Source organism: Geotrypetes seraphini, chromosome 15 (assembly GCF_902459505.1).
Source record: "Geotrypetes seraphini chromosome 15, aGeoSer1.1, whole genome shotgun sequence".
Classification (NCBI taxonomy): Eukaryota; Metazoa; Chordata; class Amphibia; order Gymnophiona; family Dermophiidae; genus Geotrypetes; species Geotrypetes seraphini.
The window spans coordinates 2177333-2193056 of record NC_047098.1 but is presented as its reverse complement, the minus strand read 5'-3'; the positions used below and the strand labels follow the sequence as shown (position 1 = coordinate 2193056).

At 43.8% G+C, this 15724-nt stretch overlaps 1 protein-coding gene across 1 annotated transcript in view; it reads right to left on the bottom strand.

The window, feature by feature from the left end:
- The window catches only part of LOC117349255 (anoctamin-7-like), a 37952-nt gene extending 23078 nt beyond the window's left edge, over positions 1-14874 (bottom strand). The window contains exons 1-8 of the mRNA XM_033922473.1: positions 14743-14874; positions 11950-12043; positions 11441-11604; positions 8264-8371; positions 7893-8029; positions 5318-5375; positions 1755-1865; positions 297-462 (exon numbers count right to left, since the gene is read on the bottom strand). Coding sequence (XP_033778364.1) covers positions 297-462; positions 1755-1865; positions 5318-5375; positions 7893-8029; positions 8264-8371; positions 11441-11604; positions 11950-12043; positions 14743-14874 — 970 coding nt within the window. The remainder of the gene's footprint in view (positions 1-296; positions 463-1754; positions 1866-5317; positions 5376-7892; positions 8030-8263; positions 8372-11440; positions 11605-11949; positions 12044-14742) is intronic.
- Positions 14875-15724: the final 850 nt, after the last annotated feature.

Here is a 15724-nt window from a genome sequence, read left to right as displayed (position 1 = left end):
CCGCATGCATTCCTTGAGACATTGTGTTGCAATTCTGTATTCCACGGCCCACCATCCTTCTAGCTACATTGCTTCCCTACTCAACCTGCCTCCTCTGTGTTGGGCTTGACTTTGGAAGAGGAAGGCCGAGTAGAGCGACAAAGCTAGCCTGGAGGCTGGGCCTGGCCAGAAGAGGATTATAGAGCAAGAGACAAACTGGTTCACACACTCTTCTGTATATTAGCAGTTGTGACGGACATTTGAGGATCACCTCAGACAGAGCGGGCTGAAGATGGTTGCTAGAGGCAGAGACTCACCAAGCCATGCAAAGTAAATAGCGATTTTTTCTCCAAAATATTCACGGATGTGGTCCAGAGGCTGGTACCGGTACCAGCAGCTCCAGCAAGCCCAGTAATGATGGAGCACTTGCCGTGGATTCAGCTCTTCTGCTGAGACCTCATACTCTGGCATCTCAAACGTGCCCTGGGTGTGAGGAAGAAGAGAGACAGAAATCGCAAGTTTCAAATCCTTTTACCATTCCCATAACCAGCCCTCTGCCCCTCCCCCCTGTTTGGTGAAATCTGAACCTTATGGTTTGTGGAGGTAGCCGAGGACATTTCTTCATCTTCTTTCTCCTTCCCACCAATACAACCATTTCTTATACAGAGACATTGTAGAAAAACATCAGCGTCAAATCTATGCTAATATTCTTTTTTATTATTATTCGTTTTCAGTCCATTACATATCTTCAAAAAGATATGGAAAATCAAAGCAGAAAATCCATGATAAGATACAATTCAGTAATTCTATCTAGCCCACATCAGCTATGCTAGCATTCTATGTAGAAAGATAGACACCTTTTCATAAGAACATACGAATAAGCCTTACTGGGTCAGACCAATGGTTTATCAAGTCCAGTAGCCCGTTCTCACGGTGGCCAATCCAGGGCCCTAGTACCTGGCCAAACCCCACAGAGTATCAAGATTCCGGAACCCCACAGAGTATCAAGATTCCATGCAGAATCTCAACCAATAGCAAGATTCCGGAACCCCAAAGAGTATCAAGATTCCATGCAGAATCTCAACCAATAGCAAGATTCCGGAACCCCAAAGAGTATCAAGATTCCATGCAGAATCTCAACGAATAGCAAGATTCCGGAACCCCAAAGAGTATCAATTCCATGCTACCGATCCAGGGCAAGCAGTGGCTTTTCTTTACTGAACATGCTCCAAAGAGGCACCTCCTTTATAGAGTTACTCTCATATAATGTGACAAAATGATGCATTTCCCCTGTCTCCATTTGCAAACTCATACATCTGGTCAGGGACTGGGTGTGGAAAGACATGGTAAAGTGTGTCTGGATAATGCGGCAGGGGCTGTTATGAGGAAGTTTAGCAATTCTGAAAGCAGAGCCCGTGGCATAATAAGGGGGGGTGGCACTCTTCCTCCTCTCCACCCCACCCCCCCACCTCTTCCTATACCTCTAGTTGTTCACTGCTACAAACAACAACTTCAACATGCTCCTCGCGACTGCGTCATCTCTCCGCGCATAGGAAGTGACATCAGAGGGAGAGCCGATGGAGTCACGAGGAGCATGTTGAAGTTCTTGTTGCTCACAGCGGTGAACAACTAGAGGTCTGGGGGAAGGGAGACGAGGGTGGGGGAGGGGCGCCACTTTCACCCTCGCTACGCCACTGAGCAGGGCTTATGTTTTCTCTCTCTCACCAGTAACATGACCATACTCAGGACACGTGAATTGCCCGAGAAGTACCCACCTCGTGCAGTGGAAATGCGGCTGAGTATATTCCTTCATTCAGTAGCCGTTCAATACCAATCTCAGCATGTTTCCGTTTCCCGTATATCGTACAAGCCAGAATTTCATAGACCTGAAAAGAGAAGAGGAATTAAGGGTCAAGCCGGTACCACATTGCAAGACTTGTTTTCCAGCAGTACTACAAGTCCCAGGATGTATCAACAGAGGATTTCAGAAAGCCAGAAAAAGATCAGAACTAAATAACTGGGGAGCTGTGTAAAGGGCAACAAAGAAAAAGCAAAGCCTGAGAAATACACTGGACCGAGGGAGAATTTTGTATCACCTTTTTCTATCAGGATCATTCAAGAATCTACTAACCAGCACAAATCCCAGTCTTACTCTCTCTTGCCTGTCTTTTAACCAATTTCCTCTAATTTTCTCAGCAGTCTCTCGTGAGGAAATGATCAAATCTTTCCTGAAAATTCAAAAACCCTAGCTTATTTTCAATTTGCATATCGAAATACTGGCATTTTAAAATCGGGTTGAGCGTGTATATGGAGAGATCTCTAACAGCCTAGTATCCAGTGGCGTAGCGAGGGTAGGAGGTGCCCGGGGCATTGGTGTGTCCCCCTGCTCCTTCCACACACCCTCCTCCCCCGTTTCCCATGCCACACTCGCGCCCTCACTTCCCTCCATACCTCTTTAAATTTTCACGTGCAAACAGCTTCTCCGACCTGCTGCTCTCCAGTTTTCCCTCTGATGTCACTTCCTGGCCCCATGACCTGGAAGTGATTTCAGAGGGGAGCAAGGCCAGCATGAGCAGCAATCCAGAGAAGTTGCCCGCACTGGCAAAGATTTAAAGAAGTACCAGGGTGGGAAGGGAGGGCATGAGTGTAGTGTGTGAGGGGGGGGGCAGAGAGGTGCTGATGCCCCCATCAAGATGGCGCCACTGCTAGTATCTGATATTAAGGCCATTTTCTCTTTTATAACTCAAGAACAACACAACGCCTCAAACAGGCCTTCTCTCTCCCCCAGCAAGTTCAACGGAAAAATATTTTTGTGTGTGCCTTTAAATTTCAGGGGCCCAAGGTTTGAAATAGCCTACCTTTAACTTTGCATCAGCTCCCCACTTTCTACAAATTCAGGAAAATGTTAAAAACCATCTCTCTTCTCTTTGTAATTTGCATGGGGTCCACCCATGTAAGACCCTAGAAATCTCATTGTAATTTCAACCAATTGTCTCTATAATTCTTTTGTAAACCGCAATAAATTCAAGCTGAAATTTGGGGGATATAAGAAATTATATAGTATGGTATGATATATATAATTCTACATGAGTACAACCCAGTTTTAGAAAACCAGTATCTATACCTGCAAATTCATAGTTTGCAGAGATTTCAAGGGGGTGGGGTTTGAATGGGACTGAAATCTCTACTTGCATTCCTGGTTTCACAAAGAGAATTCATGCGTATGTGGGAAAATTCACACGTCTACATTTACACTTTCTCCTTCACACAGCTTCGTTAAAGTATTGGTTTCATCCAGCCCCTTATAGAAGAGGTTAAAGGAGGAATCCTCCTTAATCTCACCCACTGTTTATACGTAGGATGGTTGATTATGGTGTAAAGGAGTCTATTGAAAACCATCTCTGAAAACGCTAATTCTGTATTGTAACATCATTACAGAAGCTCATGTAAACCACTCTGTATTGACTCCCCCGTCATTAGTAACGATATAGAAGCTTTCAATAAACCTAAACAAATTACATAGAAATGCCAACTACACCTTCTGTCTGATCAGCAGAACACAGTTTTGTAAAATGGCCGCCACACATGTGTCAAACCAGCAGTGGTCAAGTCTGCTTTCTTCTACATGTGGGTGCTTAGCAGATTAAAAACTATGCTATCATATTATGATTTTCGCATAGTAGTTCAAGCAGTGATTCCAATAATAAGGCAAAAAAATGGTCTAAGGGTTCTGAGAGTGAGGACTGCAAGTGAAAAACACCTGAGCTAAACAATACTATCAAACTAACCAATAATAAATATTAGTGATGTGGATAACCTCAGTGTGGAGGATCAGCGAAAGGAGAATTTCTCCGGCACTTCACACTACAGGGCAAAGGCAACCTGGCCCCTGCCTGCACACCATCATCGGTAACCTTACGTGTGCATAAATCAAAATAAGTGATAAACCACAGTGAATATCTAATAATACACAGGTGTAAGTAAATCGCAGAAATCACAGCAGAGCAGAGAGTGCTAGGAAGACAGAAAGTGCAGGGAGTGGACAGTGCGCAGCAGAAAACGTGAGAAAGAAAGAGGGATGGGAAGCATAGCCCAGTTTTAATGTCAGGGAAGCTAAAAATATATGTCTTCTCTCAGTAACACCCAAAACCGCCCCTTAACTTACTACAAATACCTAATTGTAACTGTAAACTCCTGATATCTTATTGTAAGCTGCATAGAATCCTAGTTGAAATTTTGCAGGGTATAAGACAGGATAGCAGTACAGAGCAAAGAGCTATGAAGATAGAGAGAGGGAGAGGGAGAGAGGAAGGAGAACAGGACAGAGCAGAGAGCTATGAAGACAGGGAGAGGAAGAGGGAGAGAGAGGAAGGAGAGGGAGAGATGGAGAGAGAGCAGGGAGAGAGAGAGAGGAAGGAGAACAGGATAGAGCAGAGAGCTCTGAAGACAGGGAGAGGAAGAGGGAGAGAGAGGAAGGAGAGGGAGAGATGGAGAGAGAGCAGGGAGAGAGAGAGAGGAAGGAGAACAGGACAGAGCAGAGAGCTATGAAGACAGGGAGAGGGAGAGAGAGGAAGGAGAACAGGACAAAGCAAAGAGCTATGAAGACAGGAAGAGAGAGGGAGACGGAGAGAGAGATAAGGAGAGGAAGACATGGAGGGGGGGGATGGGGAAAGAGGGAGAGGGAGAGAGGAAGGAGAACAGGACAGAGCAGAGAGCTATGAAGACAGGGAGAGGGAGAGAGAGGAAGGAGAACAGGACAAAGCAAAGAGCTATGAAGACAGGAAGAGAGAGGGAGACGGAGAGAGAGATAAGGAGAGGAAGACATGGAGGGGGGGGGATGGGGAAAGAGAGAGAGAGAGAGAGGAAGGAGAACAGGACAGAGCAGAGAGCTATGAAGACAGGGAGAGGGAGAGAGAGGAAGGAGAACAGGACAAAGCAAAGAGCTATGAAGACAGGAAGAGAGAGGGAGACGGAGAGAGAGATAAGGAGAGGAAGACATGGAGGGGGGGGGATGGGGAAAGAGAGAGAGAGAGAGAGGAAGGAGAACAGGACAGAGCAGAGAGCTCTGAAGACAGGGAGAGGAAGAGGGAGAGAGAGGAAGGAGAGGGAGAGATGGAGAGAGAGCAGGGAGAGAGAGAGAGGAAGGAGAACAGGATAGAGCAGAGAGCTGTGAAGACAGAGAGAGGGAGATGGAGAGAGAGATAGAGAGAGAGAGAGAGGGTGAAAGAGAGGGGGGACAGAGAGAGGAAGGAGAACAGGACAGAGCAGAGACTGCTTCAGGGATACACAAAAGCAGGGAGGAAGAAGGCTGATAAGGGTGATGGAGAACCGTACTCACAATTCTGTGCCTCTGTGTGTTAATGAAGTAAGAGCTGCGAGATTCGCTGCCAAGAAACCTGTAACAGAGAAACAGTAGAAAAACTCTGATACAAAGAGCGTCACATCGGTCACCGGCACCTTTGTAAGACAACTCACTGCTTCTGTGCGAAAATGGTGCCATGATCCCAGATCCTCCGCACTCAGCAGTAATTATTATATACATCACTCACTGCTCGCAATACATCCTGTGTAAGGGTGCATTTATTACCATCCGTGTATTACTAGACCACTCCCTGTGGTACAAAGTGGGGTAATGGCTCTCTCTCATTTGATATCCCATCCTCTCCAATGAGCTCATAGACAGGCAGAATATGTATTTACATGTGTACGATAGTCTTAGCTTGTCTTGATTTGACATCTACAGCAATCTGATCAGTTTAAAATCATAAGTATAAATATGTCAAAGGCCAAAAGCTATTTTCAGAACTGCAGTACTCCAAGGGAGGATGTTCCAAAAGCGAGACCCTTCAATTTACCATATAGACTCGAATATAAACCGATCCAAATATAAACCGAGGTATCCTTTTTTTTCCCCTCCAAAAAGGGGGAAAAAGGTTGACTTGAATATAAACCGAGGTTAGAAATTTGGGTTATCATGGTGAGCCAGTCTATAAAGACTGTTCACCCTCCCTCCCCCTCCCCAGCTATCTCGTAAGTCACTAAACATAATACAAATATCTGTGATGCTTATATTCCAAAGTTAACGTATTCACAACAAGGCCCCTATATAGGAAAACGTAACTACAAGCAACCACAAACTTAAATAAATGTAGACAAAAATCAAACTTAAATTTCAAGAAGCCATAGACTGTAGGCACTTCAATACAAAAGAAACAACACTCTACACTTTGGAAAATAAAAAGAAAGCAGTGTAAATTTACAGGAAAACTGCATTTTCTGTTCATGAAATTAAAAATACAATTCTTTTTTTCTACCTTTGTTGTCTGGCCATTTTATTCATGTTTATCCCATTTTCCAGGGTCTTCAGTCTATCTGCCTTTTCTTTCATTCCCGCCTTCACTTCCTCTCCTACATCCATCTCTGACTTTAATCTTTTCCTTTCAGTTTTCCTCCATTTATTTTTCTGCATCTCTATCTGCTTCTATTTCTCCAGTTTGTTTGTTTTTTTGATAACTCTTCCCTCTCTCCCACCTTTCAGCATCTTCTCTTTCCCCTTTATTTTCACTATTCTAACCAGTATCTCCTTTCTTGCCCCCTCCATCCTGCATATCCTCTCCCCTCTTTCCTCCAACACCTCATCTCTCTCTCTCCCCCTCCCCTTCCATTTAATATCTCTCCCCATCATCTTTTACCCTTTGCTTCTTCCAACAGAGTCGTGGGTCAGGGGTAGGCCCGCCATGTGAGGCAGGCAGCTGATTCCTCCAGGCAGAGGCCGCAGTGGTCCTCCATGCTGTTTGCCAGCTTCAAGAAGGAAATGGAAGTGAGGAGTCAGCAGCGCATCTGGATTGTGAGCAGCCCTGCCTTTGGTCCTGTCCTGGTCCTGCTAAACCAGCTGGCAAAAATGAAGACAGATGCCGCGGGTTCCTCCTCTCTTGCTAAATTGCTATAGGCTCTGCTGGTCTCCATCAAAGCCCTCAAAATCAGGAAGTAACTTCAGAAGGGGGTGGGATTGAGACCTTTAGCGATTTGGTAAGAGGTAAGGCCCCCGCGGCATCTGGCTTCGTTACTGCCAGACGGTTTAGCGGGACCGAGACAGGACCGAAGGCAAGGCTGCTCACAATCTGAATGTGCCACTGACTCCTCACTCCCCCATCCTCCCGGCGGCCGGCAAACAGTATGGAGGACTGCTGCGATGGTCACCAAGAGGAATCAGCTGCCTGCCCCTGACCTGCGACTCCATTCCCCATAGCCCGGTAGGCTTAAATTTGGTTGTTGTTTTTTTTAAATTACGGTAGTAGACACAAATATAAACCGAGACCCCCCCCCCATTTTGGGGCAATTTTTTTGGCCCCCAAATCTCAGTTTATATTCAAGTATAAACAGTAAAACATACTAGAATGGGTCTAAGTCTGAAATGCTTAAAACTGGGGGCATCCGAAAGCATCTTTTCCACAGACCTCAATTAAGACTCGGATAATCTGCTCAGTGCCACGGCCAATGGTGCGTTATTATGAATTACAACTATTACTTTAAATGTTAATAACAAGCTCATGTTAGAATTAATTTATAAAGATTTTAGGAAGAAATTGAAAACTTAAGGTGAGAAATATGCTTACGGAATAATGCTGGGACGGAGCATGAGGAAAACAGCTTTTGCGTATTTAGTTAACATCTTTATTTGGGATATTGTCTATTGTATGTAATTTGCTTGGAATTTCATTTGAAATGAAAGGGAGACATTACGTTGGATCATACAGGAAACAAAAGGAGACTTAGGGCTCCTTTGACAAAGGTGCGTTAGGGCCTTAACGCGTGGAATAGCGCTTGCTCTAAAAACGCTAATGCACCTTTGTAAAAGGAGCCCTTAGTTGCAAAGTGGGTATTTACATTGACGCTTTGATGCGGGCACTCACCTGTCCAGCTTGGACTTGCGGAAGGCGCAGGTGTAGTAATCCAGGGGCTTGTTGGGAACCCACAAGCGCATGAGGTTCGGGATTTGCAGTTTTTTTAGCACTTCATCTGATGTGTTCATGTCTGGATTAGGCTGAGCCTGGGAGGAAACAGACGCAGGATATGTTCTCTTAGGCTTCCACGCCCAGCGTCGTGCTCGTTGCAGTTTTCTGGGTGTCGCGGCCAGATACGACAAGACCCACAAAACTGCAACAAACAGACACAGGATAATCCACAGCATCAAAACTCCCTCCAGGGGGATTTGGAAGAAATGGGGAGCTGTTCATTCTAGAAACCTCTCCTAGGGATTGTTCGTCTGGGATTTGGAACAGACCTGGAGGGGCGCTCGCATGCACAGTTCCTCGGCATAGTACACCAGAACGTCCCAGGGTGCATTCAGCTTCAGATAGTGGATGGTCTTCCTCTCGCTCACGGTTTCCTCCTGCATGGAGGAAGAATAAAGAGCCTACTGGTGAAAATTCTGCGATGCTGAATACGTGGAAACCAACGTAAGGACCTTTTGTTGTGCAGGGGTAAGATTATGGAACTCTCTCGTTGGGCAAATATGGAAATGTAGTGATAGGGGCACATTTAGAAAACACATTTCTTTTAAGTAGTGATTTTCCCTGTTCACTGATTTCCCAAAGAATTTGATTATCTGTGTTCATTTGTGGTACTGTTTTATGTATGTAACATTTTTGTAAACCGCTTTGGTTTAAAACAATATAGAAATTTTAAAATAAATGAATAAATAAACACTTTGCTTTCTCCAACCTCCCTGCCCTGCACCCCAAGAATACAGGACACCCCCTTTATAAAAGGCATATCAAAACATGATTACATTTAAAAGGCCAATCTTCCTCCATCTTTACTCAGTGATGGCAAATTGTTCTCCTGTCCCTGAGGCCACTCCCTGTCTCCTTATCATTAAGGAAGGGTGTGCTATGGGGGAAAAAGATGAACACAGGCTCACCATAAGGGCGGCAGTAGCACCCTCCACAGCTATGCAGATTCAATGATAAGCAAGCGGTAAAACCTTTATATACCAGGGAATAGTCATGACATGGGAAACCCTGGCGAGTAATATCTTTTTGTATTTTTAAGTTTATTTATTACTCTGGATTTTTTTCTTGTGAACCCTATAAGGCTACCAATTAGAATTAGATCTTCTTTCTTTTTTCATCCTCAATTACTTTGAATAGGACAAGACAAAGCACACCCAGAACCCTGGGCAGGATTTCAGAACAGTGATGCTAACTAAAGAAAAGGAAATGATCAGTTAAGACATAATCTCCCCTTTCTCAGCTGTCAGCCTACACTGTTCTGAACCATCAAGATGTACCGAAACAGACCTCAAAGGTGAGGGAAAGACAAGACTCTGCTAAAGTCCGAATGGACCCTGGCCAGAATATCCAACCTTTAGTGCCTAACAAAAGAATGAAGCAAAGGCCGTGTCACCTCAGGTGGAACAGCCCAGGCCTGACCAGGATGCTTCCCGAGTCCTGGTCAAGTGGGCCTTCAATGACCCATACTGATGTAGGCGAACAGAATAGACACCTAAGAGGTTGCCTGGTCTTTCCGAGGACCACAAAAGAGCACAAAGAGATGATATGGGAGACAAAATTAATTTGTCCCCTTCAGGTATAGGAAAAGTGCACTCCGAACATCCAGTTTGTGGAGCCTCCTCTTCATGCAGCAGTATAGCAAGTCCTTTTAAACATTAAACAAAGGTTCTCTTCAAATAAAAATTGCTTTTATCCATGGACACCGGTTATCATTCTGAACTTGATTCCTGTTGCAACCATCTGTTGCTTGTTTTCCTGCTGTTAATGCTAGTAATTTTTAAAGCAAAGCAGGGTTTAAAAAAGAGGTTTGGATAATTTCCGAAAAGAGAAGTCCATAGGCCATTACTGAGATGGAATTGGGGAAATCCACTTATTGTTTAAGTTTTGATTATGAGCCCCATAGCCTTTGAAAATTACTACCTTAAAGATAGAAAAGTGCATGCCAAATCCTAATCAACTGCATAGAAACAAATAAGCGTCAAGGCACTCATTTTCAAAGCATATAGAATTGCATCTGTAATCTCGTAAGTCTACGTACTTTGAAAATGAGCCTCTCTATAACCTGAGAGGATACCCATGGGTTCCTGCATATGAGAAACTGCAGGTGTTTAATTGAGCCGAGCATAGTCTGTTCCCATCACCTTTCAGTCCCCAGTGATCCAGGGCTCAACACACCTGCTATCCCAGCCAGAAATCAAGATCTACACGTCTGGTGCTTCTATTCCATGAGGGAGTGAGATTGTGACTCACCAGCCACTGCCAGGAACACAGCTTCAGAATTACAGAGCTGGTTTACGCTGAACGAAGAGCAGCAGAAATCATTTGAGTTCCACCTTGTGAGTGCCTGTCAGCTCTGCAGGGGCAGGGGCAGGGGCTGATACAGAAAGGCACGCATTACAGCCATGTGCCAAAGCTCTGCACAGTTTCCAAACACAGATACAAAATATATTTGGCACGCAAGGCACACAATGAAGCTTTTAAGCAGTACATTTGGAACAAATTGGAGAAAATATTTCTTCTCTCATGTGTAATTAAACTGGAATTTGTTGCCAGAGAATGTGGTGAAAGCAGTTAGCTTAGCAAGGTTTAAAAAAAAAAAAAAAGTTTGGATAATTTCCTAAAAGAAAGGCCATTTTTAAGATGGTTTGGGAAAATCCACTGCTTATTCCTAGGATAAACAGCATAAAATCAGTTTTACTCTTTTGGGATCTAACTAAGTACTTGTGACCTGGATTGGCCACTGGTGGAAAAAGGATACTGGTCTTGATGGACCTTTGCTCTGTCCCGCTATGGCAAGGCTTATGTTCTTATGTAAGCATGGCATAGCAGAACCAACTGGATTTTTACCACTGTATTTTTTATCATTGTACTTTTTTCTTTAATTTTCATGTCAGTATATAATAAATTATCTCCAGAACATCTGTAGGTGACGGGACAATCACGCACCAGACACCAGCGCGCCGACAATTGAGCGCTGACAATTTGGCGCAAGACACAAGCACACCATGGGAAAACTTAGTTTTAAAGAGCTCCGACGGGGGGTGTAGGGGGGAACCTCCCCACTTTACTGCATACTGTTTGCGCTGATGTGGGGGGGGGGTGTGGGGGGTTACAACCCCCCACATTATAGAGAAATTGGAACTTCCCCCCCAAAATTGGAAAAAGTTCCATTTTCTCTATGATGGAGAGTTCCAACCCCCCAAAAGCAGCGTGAACACTATGCAGTAAAGTGGGGGGTTCCCCACTCACATCCCACTTCGGAGCTCTTGCACCAAATTGTCTGCCATCTGTATCCACAGTTTTTTGTTTTTGTTTTCACTATGGCTCATTGGGTCTCCCCATAGCAGAACCAACTACCAAGGACATAGGTAGGGACTTCTGTACATTGACATCAAAAACGACATCAGCACTGCAGAAAGTTTGCTGTTCAAGTGTCTGGTCCTCACCTTTTCCATGAGAAGACCTGCTTTGCAGAGATTCTTCAGGAACTTCCTCCTCCAGGCCTCCTGGGTGCCTCCAGTGCGGCTCTCTTTGTCAAGCCCCTTGTAAGCGTGCCTCACTCTCCGTCTCTTCAGGGGTCGCTTCTTCTCCTCCCAAACCAGCACAAAGTCTACCAAGCAAAGCCAAGCAGAAGAGAGGTCAGAAATCACGTCTGCCTTCCCTTCCCTTCCCTTCCCTGCTCCTCCAGTCCAGTCCTTCTTTATAACTTAGATTGGAGGGCACCAAGATGTCAAACGGAAACCCAGAGGATTGAGAGCAGGAGAAGAAAAGGTTTATCGAAAGGTGACCTTTTTCCCCTCCTTTTGGAAGAGAGTGTTTGCTTCTTGTAAATATAAATTAAAACGGAAACATTTTTCTGAAAGATTATCCTTTGAAATCATTATTGGGTGTTTAATGAAGTAACTACTCAGTCCTGTCCTGTGTTGTGTGGAGAAAAACATGGAATGAAACGGACCTATTTTTGTTTTCCCGTCCCTGAAGTAGTTTGCCTTTGAGCTGAGGCCGTAGTCATCGCAGTGAATGTAGATGGGATCATCATCGTCTTCATCCTGAAATTGAAGCAGAAGATAAATACAGCTAAGAACCAGCCACAAGCGCAAAAGTCAGCCTGACACAAGAAATCCTCTTATGGACTCCGCTGCTGCTACTACTATGAATTATTTCTATAGCGTTACCAGACGTATTTAGCGCTGTACAGAGTCACATAGAAGACAGTCCCTGCTCCAAAGAGCTTACAATCCAAACAGGATGTCATGGATAGAGTTAAGGGGAAGGGTTAATCTGCTGACTGGGTTGGAGGGAAGAGGGGAGTTCAGGACAATCAAGCCATTGTGACATCACTGTTGAGGTTGGCTCTTATTGGTGGAATGAGGCATTATGACATCACAATCTCAGCTCTGCTTCCTAAAGACTGAAACTCTTTACATTACTACTATGAATTATTTCTATAGCGCTACCAGACGTACGTAGCGCTGTACAGTCACAAAGAAAAAGGTCCCTGCTCAAAAGAGCTTACAATCCAAACAATCCCCTCCCCTGGCTGCACTCCCTTTCGAGAACTTACATACACCACTTTATAGAATACGCTTTAAGCTGTTCTAATTAGCACCAATAATTGCTTATTAATTGGCAATTATCAGTATGGATTGCCTTGTTAACTAATTACATTGCACACACAAATCAAAATATGCACAGATTTGGCATGCAATTTTATTCACAATATACTCATAGAATCTGGGGCCTATGTCCTAAAAAGATCAATACATAACATGACAAAACTGTTAGCTGCCAGAATATCCTTTAAACAAAGACAAATTTACTGTTCAAAACAATCTGCAACAAAGATCATCTATTCTAATAGTAACAGCTCTGACCCTCATTGCAGCTCTTACCGCCATGCCTGGCGCTAAAAACCACACTACGGTTTTGTAAAGGAGGGGGAATGCTTTAAAAAACAAATGAGTTGTTAGCTGCATTTTAAATGATTTCAAATTATTACATCATCTTAAAGAACCTGGTAAAGCTGTGGACCAGCCACCGAAATATCTGTAGCTCATGTCTCGAATTCACTGATTCAATGGATAATTAAGAACACAGAAGTTAAGCATAAATAAACCTAAGTATAGTAGGGATGAAAATTAAAACCTGACACAGATGGATTTTAGTCTCTGCTGCATCACCATCTTAGAACATAATCCTAAGCAGAATCTCAGTTGTGTAGGGTCTTTTTATTTCACCTCTCTCTATTATGAAATGTTTATTTATACTGCTTTGCTCCATAGTTCTTTTGGATTTGTTTCTTTTGCATTGAACCTTGCCCTTATTTAAAGATCAAAGTTCAAATGTATTATTGGATATACTGCAAATCAGTGTAAAATAAATGTCTAAGCAGTTCACAAAACTTTTTTTTTTTTGCTGAAGATAATTTGAAATTGATTGGTATCTTCCATCCTATTATACACGTCTAAAATGTTAGCAGTGTATTTAGATAGAAAGTTTACAATATGCTCTCAGACTGTAACCATTTCTTTGCACTTTGGATCAATCAGATTGTATTTTGAGGAGGTTCCATTTTAGTTGTTAGCGCAATCATTATTTCTTGAGTAGTTTGGTCTTCTGCAACATTGTCTTGTCAACTTCTAAGATCAGTGATAATTAACGCTCATTTCCCTGACGAAGCTTTAGCGAAACAAGGGGCCTTGTTGGAAATCATGGTGAACAGTGTGCAAGGGGTGGAGATTGAGTGGCCACTTTGCACTCAGCTCATGCTCCACTTTGCGGGGTTTTCCTGCTTCTACAGCCCAGCACTACGAAGATAACTTTTTTCAGATAAGTGTGATAATGTTTTCATATTTATGCAATTGTTATTTAATCAAGAAGAGAAGTTTTTTCCACTTATCTTTGGAGTTTTTCAGACTTAGGATGTGTCCTCCTGCCTCAATTATTGCATATTGAGGTAGGATTCTCTACGTGGATGTTGAACTTTGAAGGTATCTATTAGACACAGGTCTTTTCTCCAATTTTTGGTATGATTGGTGCTTGATTATATTGATGTGTGGAGTGCTGGGTGGACTATTGGGTGTGCATTTCTGAAGATATTATATGTTTTTATAACCTTAAAGCTCTATGACCTCACAATGCAGGTGTAAAGAGCCTTAGCCAATAGGAAGAGGAGATGCAAACATTTAAGAGCCTTAGCCAATAGGGAGAGGAGGAGATAGTGGATGCTGCAGATGGGCAGACTGGATGGGCCATTTAGCCTTTATCTACCATCATGTTTCTATAACCATAAAGCTCTATGACCTCACAATGCAGGTGTAAAGAGCCTTAGCCAATAGGAAGAGGAGATGCAAACATTTAAGAGCCTTAGCCAATAGGGAGAGGAGGAGAAAGTGGATGCTGCAGATGGGCAGACTGGATGGGCCATTTGGCCTTTGTCTGCCGTCTATGTTTCTGTGTTTCAGTACTGAGGTCTCACATGCGCTGTTCAGCCCATGTACCTCACTCCTGCCCTCACAAGTGCCCTCAGCTATTCCAGTCCTGAGATTTCACACACAGAGCTCTGCTAATGTATCTGATAACAGATAATGTATGCATTGCTGTACAGCAAATGGTACCATTATTGCCACATTTCAAGCTTGTGTGACCTAGAAATAAGCTCTATAAACCCGAATGTGTTACCATGGCCTGCTTTGATTTCTGCATTGCTACAAAACAGAGATAAATAAAAGCTCGGCATTGTACTTACGAAGCCTGCAGTGCAGAAACCTCCATTCTGGACTGCAGCAGGGGAGTTGTTCAGATGGTACTGGGTCTCCTCCAAGTCAATGAGTGAGCTGGTGTCAGTGGTCCCAGGATCAGAGCTCTTTCTGCGGCTCATTCTGCACCGAATCTTCCTTCACAATGGTAACATTCTTCCCCTGGGAGAAAGCAACGCAGGAGACCACTGCTTCAATCACAGAGACCCCCCGTGCGGGAGCTAGACAGCCAGCACATACCTCTGCACTGGATCTCAGGCTGCCCTGCCTTCCTTACAGCATCCCTTCTCCCTGGAGAGGACAGGGGAGGGGGAAGAGAGCCAGAGAGCTGGTAAGGAAAACATACAGTACCATAATAACTCATGTACTGGTGACTGCAAACCTTCCAGTACACAGAGAAGGAACTGAGGGCTAACTGCAGACAGAAACCCCAATATTTCCACTGTATGCACACAGCACTGACAATCCTCACTGTTTTCCACTATATTCCCTTCTCCTTGCTCTTAAAGTGGCATTGAAGAGCATACAGCACTGATGATCCTCATTCTTTCCACTTTAATCCCTTTTCCATGATCATATTCTAAAACAGCAATGAGATGCATGGCACACTGCACTGATGACCATTCTCCCTCATATTCTATAGGAGCAGTGAAGTGCATACAGCATCAATAATCTCGTCCTTTCCAGAACACTCCCTCTTCAGGAGCACTGAGAACCACACAGCACTGACATCTGAGCACTTGGAGAAATTGCAACTGAAAATTCCTCAGGATTTCCTGACATTGAATGTATCTCCAGCCGAGGCTTTAGGTAACTTATTTGCAACAGAGGGTCAGGGGTCTGAACTAATTCCCATGCAGAGGCCCAAAGTTTTCACTATGGAAACATTATGGGAAGCAATATCTACTTTACAACTCTCTTTAAGATCTCAAATGCAGCAACTTACCACAAGATATACAACTGTTGTTTCTG